A 19,267-nucleotide genomic window follows, 5' to 3' on the forward strand; every position below is an offset into this window, starting at 1 on the left:
AGCTACTGCTTATTCTAACTTGAAATTTGATGAGAAGTAGGTAATATGGCTAAAAAACAGGATCTGGAAAGCTTATGTTAAAGGAAGTATATTTGAAGAAATTTGGTAACTGTCAGTAATTTGAGGTAAGTCACTCGACCTCTGCAGACTCAAATTCTTATACGTGTAAAATAGTGGCTTGGCCTCAAATTTAGACCTACGAGGTCTTTTCCAAAGTGAATCTTCATTACTAATTGAAGCTAATAATTCCACTTATATTGGAATCAGAAGACCATCTCTCCTTGTTGGTTTAAAAATAATTGTTTCAAAGGAGAATCACATTAAGTGAAACATGACTATTGTTTGACCTAGTATTTTCCAGAATCCTTCATGAATATACTGATATGCTACTGTTCAGATATTTTGCCTCGTTCCTCTACTTTTCCTCAGTTTTTATCAGTGGGTATGTAACTTGATCTCATCAAGGTAGGATAGGTAAATTTTGAAAGGTTAGATGTTATAAAATGAACATGTTGTGGAAAACACCGGTTTAGGGTACCACGTAGTAAAAGGGCATTCATGGGTATTTTCTAAATGTTTCTCAATATCTTTGCCATTGGATAGAAAAGTTAATTCTTTTACAAGTTTATAGACCAGAGGAATTCAATTTTGTTGTGTTCTTATCTGGTCTATGTACTTCTGATTCTATGTATGAGGTCACATGCTAATTTTCATGACTGATTTTAAAGATTTTGGGTTAATATTTAGTTTGATTATTGAAATTACAAGAGATGAGTTTCAAATTACATTTAGGGTTGTTGATGGAATTAACCTCCTTAGGGGAGTGATAATTTGCAATTCTTTGATGGGGATGGAGTTATTATAGGTCACTTTGAAGATACTTTCTATGGGGAGATCACCACTATGGTGAAACTCAATGCCAGTGAAAGCACAAGGACCAATGGAGGGAGATGGGGCATCACATCATTCATTCAAGGTATTTAAAATATTAAAAGTTTGGTTGATTGTAGTGCTCTGTACAAATTTAAAGCATCTGCTTTTTATGTACTACTCTTTCTTGCTGGAGTGAGGAATGAAGTGTGAGGACTTTTTCCTTGCTCTGTGCAAATGTAGAGAGATATAAGTAGCAGAAAGAGCTGAGCTGGTCAGGAGGCCTGGATTCTAGTCCCACCTCTTTCATTTACTAGTCCTATATTTTGTCATTTGTGAGATAGGGATAGTAATGTCTGACCTTCAAGTTGTATAACTGAAGAAAGTACTTTGAAAGTATAAAATTATCACTTTAAAATTATAAAGTATTATAATTGTGGGCAATGAAAATTTAGGTTATGCCACTGAAAAAAAATATGCTGTTCTATTTTTTTCCTTTTTGGTGCACTTTTCTAGGTGAATGTGCCTCTTAGGAGCAATTGTCTGGGAGTGACTGGATTAAGCTTGGGCTGCACAGGCAGATTGTGCTCCCTGAAGGCCTTGCTCCCTGAAAGACTCAGAGCAGCTCAGCCAGCACGTCCAGAGTATGAAGCATGAAGTACATTTATTCTGCAAAAGTGATAAGTAAATATAAGATAAAAAATTTCAAGGATTCCATTTTTAATAAATGCAACAACAAAATCAATGAAAACTAAAATCATATTCAGAGTAACATATGCCACTATTTTTCACAGATCTTACAGCACTTTGAAAAAGACATTTACATGTTGATTTGAGTTATTCAGACATTTTAAATATATAGAGCAATTTTTTTGAAGCCAAGAATAAAATGATAGAAACTGGAACAAAATATACTGCATAAGAAGGTATTTGGAGCTTTGAATATGAATTGAAAATGAGAAAATGGCAAGGTTATTCCAAGTTATTCCACAGTCCTGTTGAGTCCTGAGAATATATGGACCTCTGATAGTCTTGAGTTGTCAGCACTTTCATAGAGTCTTATGATACTGGATGTGGAGCTTATCAAAATTTCAAATGGTTCTGAAAATCATGTAAAAATTATACTGTCTTTGTACAAATATGTATCAAATGTTCAGGTTATATAATAAATAGATTTATAAGACAAGATAGCTAGGATTTTTAAGATTTATCTTTTACTTTTTCTGCATGTATCAAACAACATTATGCTTGTCATCTTGCCTCAACTTAATTCCATATAAGCTCTCAAAGGCAAGAAATTTACTTTAAATACAGTATATCTGTCATGAGTTTGTATCTGGGAAAAAAAGCCCTATTTTATATAACCTTCCTGTGATTCAATGCCTTAATATTTTTCTTCCCAAAATGTATGTTTAAAAATTATCACTTAGGAAAGGAAAAAATCTTTCAGTTGTGAATTGTTTTAAAGAATACATCTTTTAATGATAACATTTCAGGTAAAATTTGGATTTTTCTTTTTCTTCACCTCCACCCCTTCCCTCCTTCCCTTCACTGTTATCTTTACTTGGAGATTTATTTATTGCCCTGTAACAGGAGTAGCAAGGGACTGGATCATGGATTCATTAGCTTGTTAATTCATTTAACTTGTGTTTTGTGGGGTGAGTAAATTGTAAGGACAAAAATGTAATTGATTTTTGTTGTAGCTGTCAAAGTGCAATGGAACCGCAATATCCCACAAGGCCAGGAGATGGTGGTGTTGTCCATAAAAGTAGACCATTTAGCTGTTTTTCTGCATTGTTCAAACTGTTTTAAAGTCCTCTGTATTTTCAAAATCCACACAGAACCTAAACTTTTAAGATAGCAAGTTTTGGGTATGTTTTCTCAGTTTTTCAATCAAGAGGTTTTATGTATCTATATATCCATATCTATCCATCCTATCTATATAAGAAATTAGACCTTTCTTCTCAGGGTTTTGGCACACCTTAGTGCATTTTTACAATGGGGTTATGAACCTATAACTGATGTTACTTAAGGGTTTTTTGTATCTCTTGTAGTGCAATTATAATAAGGTGACTAGGGAGAAGCTTTTTTCTCCCCTTTCAATTCCTTACTCTTTATAAAAGATACCCTTTTGCTTTTCTCTCTTCTCCCCACTACTGCTGTATGTACTGTGGTATCTTAAGCATTTATAATAGACCCTTGTAATTTTTACTGCACGATACAGTTGTTAAGAGTGTGAGATCTAATATTACACACAAAACTGCCTTAAAAGTTTAATTGGTAGTTACTATACATTTCTTACTTGGTTGATACTTTCAACTCTGTCAGGTTCTTACACAGGACTAGCCTCAGAGTGGAACGTTACCAGTTAAACTCATTTACTGATGAGTGATTATTTTATTTAAGAATTATGTTATGTTGTATAACTTAATGAAGTCAGCGAGGCTCTGGGCAGTGCAGTATTTCTTTCTTTTATTCTATGGCTTATTGCCCTCAGTTCAATGTTGCCACTGGGATATTAATTCCACATCGTCTGAACATAGTGGGTTAACTGGACTATGATGAGCGCGATCATTGGAGACATTCTTAGTGAGGAGTTGTACAAACGTTACAAAATGAATCTGGAAGGACGCTGAAACCAACGTCTACAAATTATTTACAACATGTTTATATCCCAGGCCCTGATCTACACGCTTGGGAGAAGCCCGTGAGCAAAACCCATAAAGGTCCCTGTCCTTACGAGGCTTACAATGAAGATAGGAAGACCTATTCAACACACAATACATCTAAATAAATTATATGGTATACTGATGGCGACAGCTGCCCCCAAAAGAGCAGAAGAGGGTCCGGGGGATGATGAAGGGGCGAGGCCTGGCCAGTACGAAGTAGGCTGGTCAGGAGAAACCGTGTGGAGGCTTGACAGAGGGGCAGGACCCGTGCCCAGCGGACGGTCCGGCGGTGGGCGGGAGCAGGCAGGGCGGCCCGGGGAGCCGGAGCCGGAGCGGTTTCATAGACCTTTACTAGGAATTTGCTCTAGACTGGGTTCGAGCTCCTAATTAGACTCCCAGCGAGCCAATTCCAGGGGTATCCAGTGCTAGTGGCCTCCCAGCTTGGCGGGGGGTGGCTGCGGTCGGCGCGGTCAGCCCGGCGGCGGAGCGCACGTCCGAACTCNGGAGCCAGCGGGCGGCGAGGGGCCTCCGGATCCCGGGGCGGCTGGCGGCCCGCCGGACGCGCTGAGCCTGGAGGAGATCCTGCGGCTCTACAACCAGCCCATCAACGAGGAGCAGGCGTGGGCCGTGTGCTACCAGTGCTGCGGCTCCCTGCGTGCCGCGGACGCCGGCCGCCGCCAGCCCCGTCGCCGCGTGCGCTCAGCCGCTCAGATCCGCGTCTGGAGGGACGGCGCCGTCACCCTGGCGCCCGACGACGCGGGAGAGCCGCCCCCCGCTGCGGGTGAGACCCCCGACCTGCGCCCCCGGAGAACCCTCCCCGCGGCCCCCTTTCCCTCACAGCCCCGGCCCTTCCGCCCCGCGACCCCCACCTCCCACAGGAGGACCCCCTGCTGCCCCATTTTCTCCCTCGTATTCCTGGGCCCTGCCCTCCGGCTGCGCTACCCCCACCTCCGACAGGAGGACCCCCCGCCGCGGCCCCCCCTTTTTTCTCCTCGCAGTCCCTGGGCCCTGCCCTTCCGCCCCGCGAACGCCCACCCCCCAAGGGAGACCGGGGAGGAGCCAGGCCTGGGGCTGGCAGGGGGCGGGGGGCGGTGGTGTTGGCGCTGTGGTCTAGCGGGGCCCCACGTAGGTCAGAGCAGGGGGTTGGAGGGCGGGGAGCGGCACAAAGAGGGGTTGTGAGGAAGGCGTCCGGGCGGGCCTGTGCCCCCCAGTAGGGCCGCGGACCTGCCCAAGGTGCTGGTAATCGTACAGACTGTCATAGGACAGCTGCCCGCGTCTTGTTTGGGAAATGGAGTGGGTTGGGTCCTTTTCACGATAAGCTATGTATATATACTTACCTGCCAGGGCTATTTACTTGGGATGTGGTAGGTGCTGTGAAAGGTTCACGTGAGATCGCGTCAAGGATAGTTAATTCTGCTGTCAGGAAAATTACACCTTTCAGAATGAGTAGTCAGCTAATAGTATTTTTTTTTTACATTTGGCAACAAATTCCTTCGGTTTGGAAATATAAAAAGCCCCTAGGAGAATTTTGCTATTTTGGGAGAAACAGGAGGAGACGAAATAATGATTTCTAGCTCCTGAAAGTTAAAAAATAACTACTATTTACCTGTGTGTTAAAATTTATTGTGATGGAAAAACAGGCTTGTCAAGTGAAAAGTTGACAGGGTGTCAGATAAACAGATAAAATGGATTTTAGTTAGGTTATTGTCTAGTGTAAATTCTTCAAGATTATCACCTACACATTATTATGTGGCTAGGGCTTACGCAGAGATTTAGTGATGATGATGAGGGGATTGACAATAGGTTTCTCCTATCAGGTTTTATATAATTCAGTCTTTTGAGAAGCAAGTATATTAAAAACATAGAGAAATAATACGCCCTCACTTTTAGAAAGTTGATGGAAGTGTCAAAATGCTTAAGGTGAAAGATGTAATTCATTAGTCAGTAAAATGACATTTCATGCGAATCCTTATCTAAATTGATTAAAATAAAAAACATTCAAGGTTTTAGTTATCAATTCTTTCACTTCCCCCAGAACATTAAAGTGTGTGTGTGTGTGTGTGTGTGTGTGTGTGAGAGAGATAAACACATTTTAGAACTTTCATTTATTTAAATCTGGTCTCCATAATTCTCTTGAAATTATTTTATTTCAAATAGTTTTTAGTTTATTTGATGTGTTTATTGTTTTTAAACTTGGACTTAATGTTAGTGGGAAATAATTGGTATTATAATTTACTTACAGTGTATTAATACAATATGCAAATATACATTTATTATAAAACATGGCAAAGCTGTGCCTTGGAATCTGGCATTTTAAGGGGGAAAATGGTTGTGTGCAACCCTCTTTTAGAAGCAGCAGTGGTAGTGTTGACTTCTGGAAGGAACAGACACGAGTTTACATTGTCTTTCTCCCAGAAGAGTATGGCTTAAGTTGTATTTATGGACCTACAGTAGTTTAGTTGTCAAAGACTGATGTATTCTCGTGGTAGTTAAAAAAAATCAGAATCTCATGTTGAAATGAATTACTATTTTGTATCATTAGTATGAGTGATAATATCTTGACCTCAATGTAAAACTTTATCTTCTTGGAGAGAATAATAGTTTCCCTGCAGTAGCAGTAATGGGTTTGTAAACCATCCTCTTCTTCCTTAGTTTGGCTCATGATCTCTGCTACCAGTTGTTGAGAGAGGCCAACTAAAGTTCTCGATACAGTCTTGAGCATTTTAGGCTCGATCGATTAAAAATCTTTAGGAAGTTCATACTAAAATGTTGCTTATGTTTATTTCCTCCTAGGATTTAAGAGTAGTTGCGTGGCTACAGATGGCAAGTGTCTTCTGAACACTTAATCTTGATTCTGAAAAATGCTGAATAATTTAGTACTGTGCACATGTATAAATTCTATTTTTAAGGAAAAAGGTAGTTACAACTCCTCAATTCTAAGAAGTACTTTTTCACTGTAGGATGTTTAATAGGGTTGTATGTTGTTGGCAACCTACGGCATTTATATTTTCACACAGTTTATCCATTGATTTATTTCCGAATGGAGGTTTAGGGAAGTTAAGGGACTTGCTTAAATATATATTGGTGACTTTGAATCAAATCCAGGTCTTTTAACCTCTAGGCTTAGAAACAGATTTGCTTTGAATTTGGGTCCTTATTCCTCCCCTTCCTAGCTGAGTGACCTTGAATAAGTTCCTTAACCTCCCTTAATTAATGAGTTAAAGACACTTAAGCTCTGCATATACAATCACCCTGAGTCTGGCCTTCTCATCTGTAAAATGAGAAGAGATCACTTTTTCACGCAAGAGGATTTAAGTGCGACGATGCATGTAAAGTGACTGAAGCATGGCTTGTTGTGTAGCAGATACTCAGTAAGTTTTAGTTTCCTTTCTCCCCTAATTGTGTCCTTTTGCACTACCATGGTGCCTGTGGTCCTGCTGTTCTGCATTTTTATTCAAAATTGGGACACAAATGTTTGGGTCAGCGTTTCTCATTCTAATTTTTGGCTGAATAATTCAATAATTTTTGGCTGCCCTGTGCCCGAGTAGGGTGTTCAGCAGCACCCCTGATCTCTGCCCACTGGATGCCAGTAACTACGTCTCCTCCCCCAAGTCATGACAATCAAAAAAGTCCCTGGACATGGCCAAATTTCCCCTGGGGAGGCCAAGTTGTCCCCTGTTGAGAACCATGGTCTAGCAGATGATGGGAGGTACACAAGATTGTGTTCAGTGTGGAGAATTGGCTGTAATCCTCGAGTGAGTGAATCTTTGAGCTGGCCGCTGTTCCCTCTGCTGTTGAGTTGAATGAACAAGTGGTATCACTCCACTTAGTCCCATAGAAAGAAAGAACCCCTCACATGCTTTCTTGACTTGTTTTGGGGTTGAATGTAGTAGTAATTGATTTTAGTTCTTGTTTACTTTTAACAGTGTTGATACATCCGGAATGTTCATATTCAGTTTAAATTAAATTAGACATACCAAAAGAGAAATAGGAAAATGATGAAAGATGTGGGAGGCACGAAATGAGACCAATATGGGAGGAAGACAATGAAGAACAAGCAGTTTTTTTTTTTTAAGATTTTATTTATTTATTTGACAGAGATAGAGACAGCCAGCGAGAGAGGGTACACAAGCAGGGGGAGTGGGAGAGGAAGAAAGCAGGCTCATAGCAGAGGAGCCTGATGTGGGGCTCGATCCCATAACGCCGGGATCACGCCCTGAGCCGAAGGCAGACGCCCAACCGCTGTGCCACCCAGGCGCCCCAAGAACAAGCAATTTTATTTAGCATTCCTGTATAATCTAGTATGGATGGCCATGAAAGCAGTGTGATACAGGATTGAAGGAGCTAAAGAAAAAGGAAAAATTAGCTCTTTGGAGGATATCTTAAGAGAAAAAATGATTAAATTATGAAATAGGGTCTTAAGCAGTATATTTTTTGAAGTATTTCTGTGATGACAGAAGGAAACATTACTTAGAATCAAGAGGGCTATGATTCTTCTTAGGTGTCTAACTTAACATTTTTATTTTCCCTAATGTTTATGTACTTACAGTAAACCTTATATAGTTTCTTATATGCGGGTTGATGAAGCTTTGCTTTCACACCTTTAATGAACAAGTTAAAGACACTCAGGCTCTCCATGTACCGCCTGCTGTTTGTCACCACCGTGCCTAACTGGCATTTGGAACTCATTTCATTATATACATTATTTAGGAAGTAGTTATTGATGGAATTTAGGTTATATTCCAGACCTTTGTAAGATTAGAACTTTTTTTCCCTGGGATGCCACAGAGATTTTTTAATAACAATAGTCTTAGAGCTTAGAACCATCGTATGGTCTCAGCGGCTCCGTAGGCCTTAATACCCATCTGACAAAAATAACTTATTTCCAATTTTGATTTCAAAATCTTTGATGTATCTTTAATGTTAGGTGTATAAAGAACATTTTAAAAATTACGACCGCATCTTGATTTAAAATCATCTTAGACTGGTAGTAGGTTTTCCTGGGAGGAACAATGAAAGCCTGCGTGCATACTAATAAAGGCATCCCTTGGTATAGGGAACATTTGGGCTTTGTCTGGGATTTGAAAAGAGGACATGATTAGTCAAGCTTCTCAGTAAGTTTCATGTTAATTTGGTGGGAGAAATGGTCTTGAAATAATATCCTATTTGATTTTAAAGAGAAACAAAATACTTGTGGAGAATGTTGAAATAGTGAAAACATGTTTTAAAACATGAATTCTTTTTCATTCTTGGTATAATTCTTGAGTGTTAACGTGCTGATCATTAAATGAAAGGAATATTTGAGATGTATGTGTATGTGTCCAGGGTAGAGTTTGGGGGTAAAAGATGGTATTAGGGGTTGGTGAAATGTCTCATCAGGCATAGTGATAGGTAAAAATTATTCCATTTGTACAATATCTCCCAATATATTGGGCTAACTCAGTTTTAAAAACATGCAGGGATGCCTGGGTGGCTCAGTCGGTTGAATGTCTACCTTTGGCTAGGGTTATGATCTCGGGGTCCTGGGATCAAGCCCCAAGTTGGACTCCCTGCTCAAAAGGGAGTCTGCTTCTCCCTCTCCCTATGCCCCTTCCCCCAGCTGATGCTCTCTTCCTCTCTCTCTCAAATAAATAAATACAATCTTTAAAAAAAATGCATTGAGTTCCTACCATGTACAAGCAGTGTTCAAGTTTCCGTGAGTAATGTAGAGATAGATAGTTCTAGTCATTGAAGAAGAGAAAATAAAACATAAACACAGCGATAAGTTTACCATGAAGCGAATGCAGCTTCAGCTCTGAGCCCACTCATTTACATGGGCCTCTTCTAGGCCCCTGCACACAATATGTGCAGATGGTCGTTTGCAAAATTAAGATATTTTAGCCATAATTGGTAAGATTGCTGTCACTTTTTACTCCAGTTAACCCTCCAACGTACTTCCAGTTGTGTTGGGTTGTGTGGGAATAGCCACAGACATTTTTTGGAAAAATTTTGAAATAATGCTTTGTGGTTTGTATCTGTTTTTTCTGCCCTATGCAAAGGAAAACAGGGGAGTTTAGTCATATACAGGGAAGGGTATGTAAGTAAGTTAGGACTTCGTTGGGAAGCCATTAGCCTCACCAAGAATTTTGACTCCACTTTAGAAGAAAACAATCATTAATCTACCGAGGACTATATGTTGGTAAGAGAGGACGAGTCACGCTCTGCCTGTTTTATTTGTAAGGTCAGAATCATTTTCCTGCATCATAAATTCTGTAAAATGGCAACAGTTCCCATCCTACTTTCATAATACTGTCATCAAAGCCGTGTTATGTTTTTCATTTGCTTCCTGTTGGCTAGGTAGAAAAAAGAGAAACTATTCCCTTCCAGATTTTTGTTTAAAATTATGAGGAAAATATTGCCTATTGCCAAATATAGTGGGTTTTTTGGATTAATTTTTTATTTTGAGATAATTTTAGATTTACAGAAAAGTTGGAAAGATAGCACAGAAAATTCCTGTATACTCCTCACCTAATTCTCGTAATGTTAACATACTAGTATGGTGTGTTTGTCAAAACCAAGAAGCCAGCATTGGCACATTATTATTAACTCCAGACTTCATTTGGAACTCTTAACTCTGGACTAATATTAACTCTGGACTTCATTTTTCTATTAATGTCCTTCTCCTGTTTCAGAATCCCATCCAGAATACCATGTAGCATTTAGTCCTCGTGTCTCCTTAGTCTCTTCTGGTCTGTTGTGATTTCTTACACTTTCCTTGTTTCCCCTGACTTGATAGTCTTGAGGAGTACTGGTTAGGGGTTTTGTAGACTGTCCTTCTGTTTGGATCTGCCTGATGGTTTCTTGACTAGACTGGGGTTATGTGTTTGGGCAAGGAATTACCACCGAGGGGAAGGCTTCTCTCATCATATAGGATTGGGGCACATTATATCCACACAGCACCACTGGTGATGTGTACCTTTGTTTGCCGGGTTTCTCCGTTAAAGAGTCACTGTTTTTACCTTTTTCTATGCTCTGTTTTTTGGAAAGGAGTCACTAAATCCAGCCTGCATTGGAGAAGGGGGCCTCCTCCAGGAGGGATGAATTAATATTGTTATTACTACTTAATTTTATATTCCTTCATATAATTTTATATTACATTACTTCTTAATATTATTTGGAATTTTTCTGTAAGGAAGATTTGTCCCTTCTCCCCCGTTTACTTATTTATATCATTCTAGCATCATATATATTTGATACTTTGTTATTCATTACCATGTTATGTTTTTGCTCAGATTGTTCCAGCTGTGGCCAGTGGGAGCGCCTTCAGGTTGGCTCCTGTGTCCCTCCTTTTTTTTTTTTTTTTCTTCTTAAGATTTTATTATTTGAGAGCGAGAGAGTGAGAGAGAGCACAAGCAGGGGGAGCAGCAGAGGGAGAGGGAGAAGCGGACTGGGATCATGACCTGAGCCACCCAGGCGCTCTCCTGTGTGCTTTTGACATGCAGCCATCCTTTTGTGTTTTTGAGCACATCTTCACTTTCTGGCACTACAAGATGCTTTACGGCTTACGACGTGTATTTTTTGTGCAAGTCTTATAATCAGACATACCTCTAAGGAGCTCCGCACTGGTTATGTTTGTTGATACTGGGGTTGTTTTGTTTTTAATATGGAAGAAGAATTGAAATAGTAAAAGGTTTAGTTATTTTTGATGTTCAAACTTTGTTAGATTTATAAAGTATCTCTTTCTGGTATCTCACTTTTATTGGCATGCCCACCACTGTCTGTATCATCCCTTCAACAGTTATGTAATGAATACTGTAGAGCCAAGTTGAATAGAGAGGTTAAGAGAGACCAGTCTGTACACACTGTTTATCAGAGGGGAGAGATACCTGGGAATGAAAACCGGAGCAGCCTATATTGGGATATCAATTTGGATATACTGGAGCTGAGGGGAGGTCAGTGAAATGTGGCCTTCAGTCAAGTATGGATTGACTGAGATTATATGGATGGTCAAGAACTGGTGTGGACAAATGTTGTGATTATTGGCCTTCCTCTTATAAGTACTTATTAATACTCCGGGCTAGAGGTGTCCCTAAAGCTGCAGTGGAACCATGCAGAATGTTGGCGATCAACCACATTTGAAACAGTTCCCCATTTTGTAAACATACATTTTCATTAATGCTCTGCAGTACAGCATGTGGATAAAATAAACTCTTGTGATACGCTCCTAAAATGTCTTAACCAAACAAAAAAATGAAAACTATCATTGGGCAAATGGTTTTTTGTTTTGGCTAAGTATTTCAGACTGTTGCATGGGATCATGAATACTTTAGGGACCAGAAAAATACTGATTTATATAAAGCAATGCAAATTAATTGGGAAAGCTAGTAATATTTTTCCTAATTCTGACTTCTGCTTAGTTACTTTTGAGTGGTAGTGTAACGGGGTCAAGACAGGGTAAGATTTGTTTATCCATGTTTCAAGTTTATTGGGCTTATCTGATTCAGCCTTTGCTGTTCTCAGGTCATTATCTCACTGGCATTCTATTGATTTTTACATGTATGAAGGATAGATATTGCATGACACCCTGTTCTGTTTTGCTGCTGGTATTGCCCTCATCATACAAAGGAAATACATTAAGAAAATGTCCCATCAAATTTTTAAGCACTTTAAGCAAATTTCGACTAGCTGTGTCGGAGTTCAGTAGTGTTTTTTGTTTAAGCAAATTTCATCAGGTTGCATGGGAGTTCAATGGGTTTTTTTGTGTTAGTGATGATAGCCTGGTAATGAAATGCTGGTCAGAATCTCTTAAAATACTTTCTTTGGTATGTTGTGTTAATTCAGTCTTTGGCCACTTTTCTTCTGTCTAAAAAAATAATTTCTTTTCACATTTCCTTCTCAAAATTTATTTTTTGGACTTTTCCTGTTTTTTTTTTAACAAATTTTTCCCTTTTTTTGGAAGTTCAGCATACATACAGAAAAGTGCACAAATCATTAGTGACACAACCATGTATACACCAACCTGAGTGAGAACAGAGGAGCATTACAGGTAGCCTACAGGTCTTCCGCATACATAGTCATTGTCTTAGTTTTTATCACCACAGATTGGGCTTGCTTGCTTGTGAACTTTTTTAAGTATAGAATCTTACAATATGTGTTTTTTGTGTTTGGCTTCTTTTGTTCAACATTGTATTTATGAGAAATTACTTGTTTTATTACATGTAGCATTAGTTTGTTTTCCTTGCTATATAATATTCAATTGTATGAAAATACCAAAATTGGTTTACCCGGCCTTCTATGGATGGTCATATGAATAGTTTGGAGTTTCAGCTATTATTTTAAATAACACCACTATAAACTGTCTTGAATATATGTATGCACTTCTGGTAGGTAAATATCTAGTAAAATTGCTGGATTGTTGCATTTGTGTCTCTTAAGTTTTAGTTGATATTGCCAAGTAGTTTTCCAAAGTGGCTTTTCAGGTTACCTTTCTTATTAGCAGTGTGTCTGTTGTACCATATCCACTGTGCTATTTGGGAATATCATTTAAAAAAAGAAAAATTTACCTATTTTGGCAGGTATGTTATGGTACATATTTCATAATGGGTTTGAGTTGCATTTATCTGATGGCTAATCATGTTGAGTGCCTTTTCATATGTTTATTGGCCATGATGATATCTCTTGTGAAATTCCTGTTCAGGTCTTTTAACTACTTGTCTTTTTTTTTTTTTTTAATCAGCATAGAATGTATTATTTGCTTCAAGCGTACAGGTCTGTGATTCATCAGTCTTACCCAACACACAGCACTCGCCACAACACATACCCTCCCCATTGTCCATCACCCAGCCACCCCATTCCCCCACCCTCATCACCACTATTTCCAAAATTTTTCATCACACAAACAGAAACTCTGTACCCATTAACCTGCCCATTCTCAACTTCCCCCAGGTCCTGGTAACCTCTAATCAATATATATTATGTTTTTTGCCTTTTCTTCTTCTTATATATTATGATTTTTATATACTCTGAATACAAGCCATTTGCCAGTTATATGTATTACAGATATCTTCTCCAACTCTATAGCTTTCTTTTTCATGTTAATGGTATGTTTTGGTGAATAGAAGTTTTGATATATCACATTTTTGTTATCATTGAATTCAAATATCTTTCTGGTTTTCTTTGTGATTTCTTCTTTGATTCATGCATTATTCTGTCAATTTTTACCCACATTTGGAGGCTATATTATTAGGTGCATACCCACTTAAAGTTATAATATGGTGGTTTTACCCTTTTATGAATGTGGCTATAGTTGACATGTATATGGTTACACCAGCTTTCCTTTTTTTTTTTTTTTTTTTTAAACACCAGCTTTGTTTGATTAATCTTTGCGTGGTGTATTCCTTCCCATAATTTTCCTTTCAGGTTTTTAGTTTTCTTATATTTAAGGTGTTCTTTACAAGCAGGATATAGTTTAGATTCGTTGTTTATGTAATATAATTAATTAATTAATTAACTGAGGGAGAGAGAGGTGGGAAGGAGGGACAGAGGGAGAGGGAGAGAGAATCTTAAGCAGACTCTGTGCCCAGCACAGAGCCCAATGTGGGGCTCCATCTCATGACCCTGAGATCATGACCTGAGGCGAAATCAAGAGTTAGACGCTTAATCGACTGAGCCACCCAGGCGTCCTTATTTTGTCTTCATTTTAACAGCGAATTTTAATTAAGATGTAACTCATAGAGAAGTGCATAAATGATGAATTTTCACAATGTGAATACACTCGTGTAACCAGAATACAGGTAAAGGAACAGAACAGCAGGCCTGTCTGTGAACCCTTTCAGTCACCAGCCACCCCAAGTGTCACCACTATCATGACTTCTAACACTGTCAGTTTTGCCTATATTTGAACTTAGGTATTTGAATGTTATACTACCTAATGTCTAACTTTTTTCTCTGAACTTTGTGAGATTGATCCATTTTGTTGCATATACTTGTAGTTTGTCCGTTCACATTTTAGTATCCTATTCCCTTGTATGAATATACCATAATTTATCCATGGATGTTTGATTTTTTGGATCTTTCATTTGGGTATTCAGTTATTGGGAATTATGGATAATACTGTTGTGAACATTAGTAAGCATGTTTTTTGGTGAACAAAATTAGCATTTGTGTTAAGTATATCCTCAAAAGTGGAATTGTTAGCTCATAGTGTATGGGTATTTTCAATGTTAGTAGGTACTGCCAAAAGTTTTCCAAAATGGTTGCACCTCACAAACTTTATTTTTTAATTTTAATTTTTTTGAAGTCTTTAATTCTGGTTAACATTCAGTGTTATATTAGTTTCAGGTGTACAAATAGTGATTCAGCAGTTCGTTACGTTATCTGGCGCTCATCAGAACAAGTGCACTCTCAATCCCCCTCACCTATTTAACTTATTCCCCCTCCCACCTCCCCTCTGGTAACCATCCATTTGTTCTCTATAATTAAGTCTGTTTCTTGGTTTGTGTCTCTCCCTCTTTTTTTCCCCCCTTTGCTCATTTCTTTTGTTTTTTAAAGTCCACGTATGAGTGAAATCGTATGATATTTGTCTTTCTTTGACTGAGTTATTTTGCGTGGCATTATACTATCTCGCTCCATCCATTTCATTCCAAACGGCAAGATTTCATTCTTTTTCATGGCTGAGTGATATTCCATTATATACATATGCACCACTTTTCTTTGTCCATTCATCAGTTAGTGGACACAGAGCTGCTTCCATGTCTTGACTATTGTAGATAATGCTGCTCTAAACATAGGGGTGTGTATATCCTTTTGAATTAATTTTTTGCATTTTTTGGGATAAATACCAGTAGTGTGATTTACTGGGTGATCGGGTAGTTCTATTTTTAACTTTTTGAGGAGCCTCCACACTGTTTTCCACAGTGGCTGCCCCAGTTTGCATTCCTACCAACAGTGCACAATTGTTTCTTTTTCTCCACATCCTCGCCAACACCTGTTGTTTCTTGTGTTGTTGATTTTAGCCATTCTGACTGGTGTGAGGTGATACCTCATTGTAGTTTTGATTTGCATTTCCCTTATGCACCTCACAAACTTTAAAAAATTGAAACCAATCTAGGACATTGGTATAAATTTAAGAAGGATCTGACTAGTGTCATGTATATGGAAAGTCTGTATCCCTAGTAATAGCGGGATCTGCGGGTCCATATTTAGCTCCTGAAAACTAACTCTCAGATCTTTTTATGCTACTGTGCTAATGCATTTTTAAAAATTTGGGTCTGTTGTCTTTTTCCCCTCACATTTCCCATTTTCTTCATGGCCTAGTTGGACTGGAAGCCAAATTTCTATCTAGTATGCTCCTTTAATACCTTGTACTTTTGAGAGATAAAGATGTATTTAGATAAAGATGATGAGTAGTGGTAGAATGCCACTAACAGTCACCACAAGTTGTCTGGTTCTGGGCTTGGCCATTTCTTCCTGGATTTTAGTGATAATACCACGTTAGAGGAATCTCGCATTATACCATTTCATTTATTCATTTCAGTAGTACTAGTGCCTTCTAAGTGTGCTGTACTGGATTTGTAGGCACAAAGAAAAACAAAGTGCATGCATACCTTCAAGAAGATCACAGGTGCATAAACTAACACTCATAGTATATTTATAGTAATTCTTAAGAAATAGAGATGTACAGAAAACTGTGTGAGCCCAAGGGTGAGGGTGACTGACTGCTGGTATGATATAAGGCAGGAGACTGATTTTCTGGAGAGGCCTTGAAGGATGAGGAGTGGGATAAAAGGAAGACAGGCAGAAGCAGAAATGTGGAAGAACTATTCAAAGAACAGTAGTACGTGGATCGTAGAGTGGTATTTGTGCTGAGACCCACTTCCCCATACCAGAAGCAGACACTGTTTAATCAGTCATGGCATTTTTGCTGCTAAATTTATAAGCAGCTTCAGAGTTCTCAGCTGTGCTTCAGGCAGCCACTACCAATTATTTGTGGAGTTGGCACGTGAAGTTGAGCCTGTTTGTCTTCTTTGCAGTGGGCGTCCACTGCGCCTGGAGCATAGGATGTGTGGGGGCGTGGTGGAGAATGAGACAGGCTAGAAAGGTATGTTGACTGGGACCAGGTTACGAAGGATATTTTTGTGCCAGCTGTTGAGTTTGTATTTATAGCCTGTATAGGCAATGGAGAGCACATAGGGCTTTTAAGCAGGAAAATGATGTAAGCAGATTACTCTTTTTGGAAAGATGACTCTGGGATTTCTGTAGAAGGTGGATTGAATTGAGTAAAAACAAGGGCAGAGATACCAGTAGGCATTTCATACTATCATTAGATCTTAGTAGCCTTTAAGTTGCCTAACCAGTTGGGAGTATTATGGCTCCTCAGATAGGAGATGATGGAGGTCTGAACAAGGGCAGTAGAAATGGGGAGAGAGAGTCAGATTGAGAATAATCTAGGAAATAGTACAGGACATGGCCCTTAGTTTTTGGTATGAGGATGAGAAAGAGGAAGGAATCTTGGAAGGCTCTCAGACTTCCCACCTGGGTGCCTGCCTGCTGGGAAGGCAGGAGAGGCAACATAGGGTGGGAAGATGATGACTTATACTTGTTAGAAATTAAATTGTCCTGGAAAAAATATTTTTCCAGTGGAGTCATATTTATTCCTACCAAGTTCCTTTGCTCTTCCAGAAGGTTGCAGATCAACTGTTGAATGTCACATGGTATCATGGATATAAGATATAAGAGTAGGCAGCAGAAGGCGTGGTTTTAATTTTCAGCTCTGATGCTTGTTATTATAACGTATTTGGGTAAGTGAATATGGGTGGCAGTTATGGTGCTATAACTAAAGGCACTTATGTTTAGGGATAGAAGTACCTGAGATACCTCTCTGGCAGGGTTTCTGTTGGCTAGGATGGTCTCAGTCATGATCAGATACCAAAGTGGGAGAGGAGATTCTAAGGATAATAACACAGTTATGCTTATGAAATGCATGAAAACCAAAATTCTTCATTTGATAGGAAATACAAAAATGTTTGGGATTGGCATTTGCTACTAGTCCTCTTTATATGATTTGGATTGGGGAAGTTCCCCTCGAAGTTCTCCTTATTCTTGAATAAAGTGATAGAGTGCTGTGATCTCAGTGTATTTTTGAGGTCTCATGAAATTTAAGCAATTAATGTTTGAATTAATATCGCTAGGGAAAAAATTTAATCCAAATCCACACTGTTTACAAAAAGAATCACAACTTCCATCATCCTGTCCTCTGACACAGGAGTGTCAGGAATGTGGCTTCTGCATTGTCACTCCCTTCTGTTCCCAAGGCAGACATTGCTAAATGGTCACGGGTGCCTCCCACCCCATACTTGCCCTCGCAGCTCTTTTAAGGATAGTATCCCAGACTCTCACTACCATTCAGTTTGAATTGGCACAAGAGATGAAACCTTTTTGCTATACAAGTTTTGAGCTTTGCCAAATTACATAAAATAGACAAAGATAATACTTGTATTGAAATTTTATGCTGAAATTATTTTTTAGTGGAAAATACTTGATATTTAATGATATTTGCTCTGTGAGATGATATAAAGTTTAGTTAATTAAGGTTGCTAAATAGGAAGGGAAAAAGAACACTAATAATTAAGAAAACATATTTTTTAAAGTTTTATTTATTTATCTCTGCACCCCATGTGGGGCTCAAACTCACAACCACAAGATCGAGTCACATGCTTCTGTGATGGAGCCAGTGGGGCATCCCAAGAAAACATATTTTTAAAACTTTAATTTCACAACAAGATCAGTTATAAATTGTCTACTCTAGTATCGTGAAATAGGTTGGGAGGGTTTGGGGTCTGGGCCAAACTTACTCCTAGATTGGGGGTGGCCATGATGGTGGTGAGACCTACCCTCATGAAAGGATGAAAATCAGGGGTGTTCGGTGCAGCAGCCAGGCCCCAAGAAATCCACTCATCATCTGATGAGCAAGCAGAGCCAGAAAGGGCAGACAGTAGCTACAGATAAGAGCCAGTAGTGGTCTGTGCTGGGGAAGTCTCATAGTTGGTTTTAGCCACTGATAGGAGGTCCAAGGGCTAGACTCTCGTCTTTAGGAAAGTGACTGGCAATAATAAGCCATGGGTTTTGGGGCGCCTGGGTGACTCAGTTGGTTAAGGGTCCGAGTCTTGATTTTGGCTCAGGTATGATATCAAGGTTGTGAGATTGATTCCCCTGCGTCGGGCTCTGTGCTGCTGGGCTTAGAGCCTGCTTGGGATTCTCTCCCTCTGAACTCCCCCCGCCCACCAAATTTAATCCACTTTTTACCAGCTCTTCCAAAAAATGTGATGTCTTTATGCCTCTACACTTCTTTAAAATAATAAGATTGTGGCCCAAATCCTAGAAAATGTGATTAAATGTATTGTTCATATTGATTAGTCAGGGATTCTTTGTCCTATTAAGAGGGCATAAAACTCATATAGCATATTTTTTTTCTTACCCACATTTATTAGTCATGAGCAGTGGACAAGTAAACCAAAATGGTACTTAGAAAGTTTGTTTTTAGGGGCACCTAGGTGGCTATGTTGGTTAAGCATCTGCCTTCAACTCATGTCACAATCCCAGGGTCCTGGGATCGAGTCCTGCCTTGGGCTCCCTTTCCCTTTGCTCCCCCTCCCCCTCTCATGCTCTCTCTCACTTACTCTCTCTCAAATAAATTAAAATTTTTAAAAAATAAAGTTTGTTTTTAATATCCCCAAACTTCCCCACACTAG

General features: G+C 39.2%; 1 protein-coding gene across 1 annotated transcript in view; it reads left to right on the forward strand.

The window, feature by feature from the left end:
- Positions 1-3,680: 3,680 nt before the first annotated feature.
- SPIRE1 (spire type actin nucleation factor 1) overlaps positions 3,681-19,267 on the forward strand; it is a 213,812-nt gene continuing 198,225 nt past the window's right edge. Inside the window, exons 1-2 of the mRNA XM_034642187.1 lie at positions 3,681-3,874; positions 3,980-4,320. Of these exons, the coding sequence (XP_034498078.1) occupies positions 3,681-3,874; positions 3,980-4,320 (535 nt within the window). The remainder of the gene's footprint in view (positions 3,875-3,979; positions 4,321-19,267) is intronic.

Source organism: Ailuropoda melanoleuca, chromosome 14, assembly GCF_002007445.2.
Source record: "Ailuropoda melanoleuca isolate Jingjing chromosome 14, ASM200744v2, whole genome shotgun sequence".
NCBI classification, from domain to species: Eukaryota; Metazoa; Chordata; class Mammalia; order Carnivora; family Ursidae; genus Ailuropoda; species Ailuropoda melanoleuca.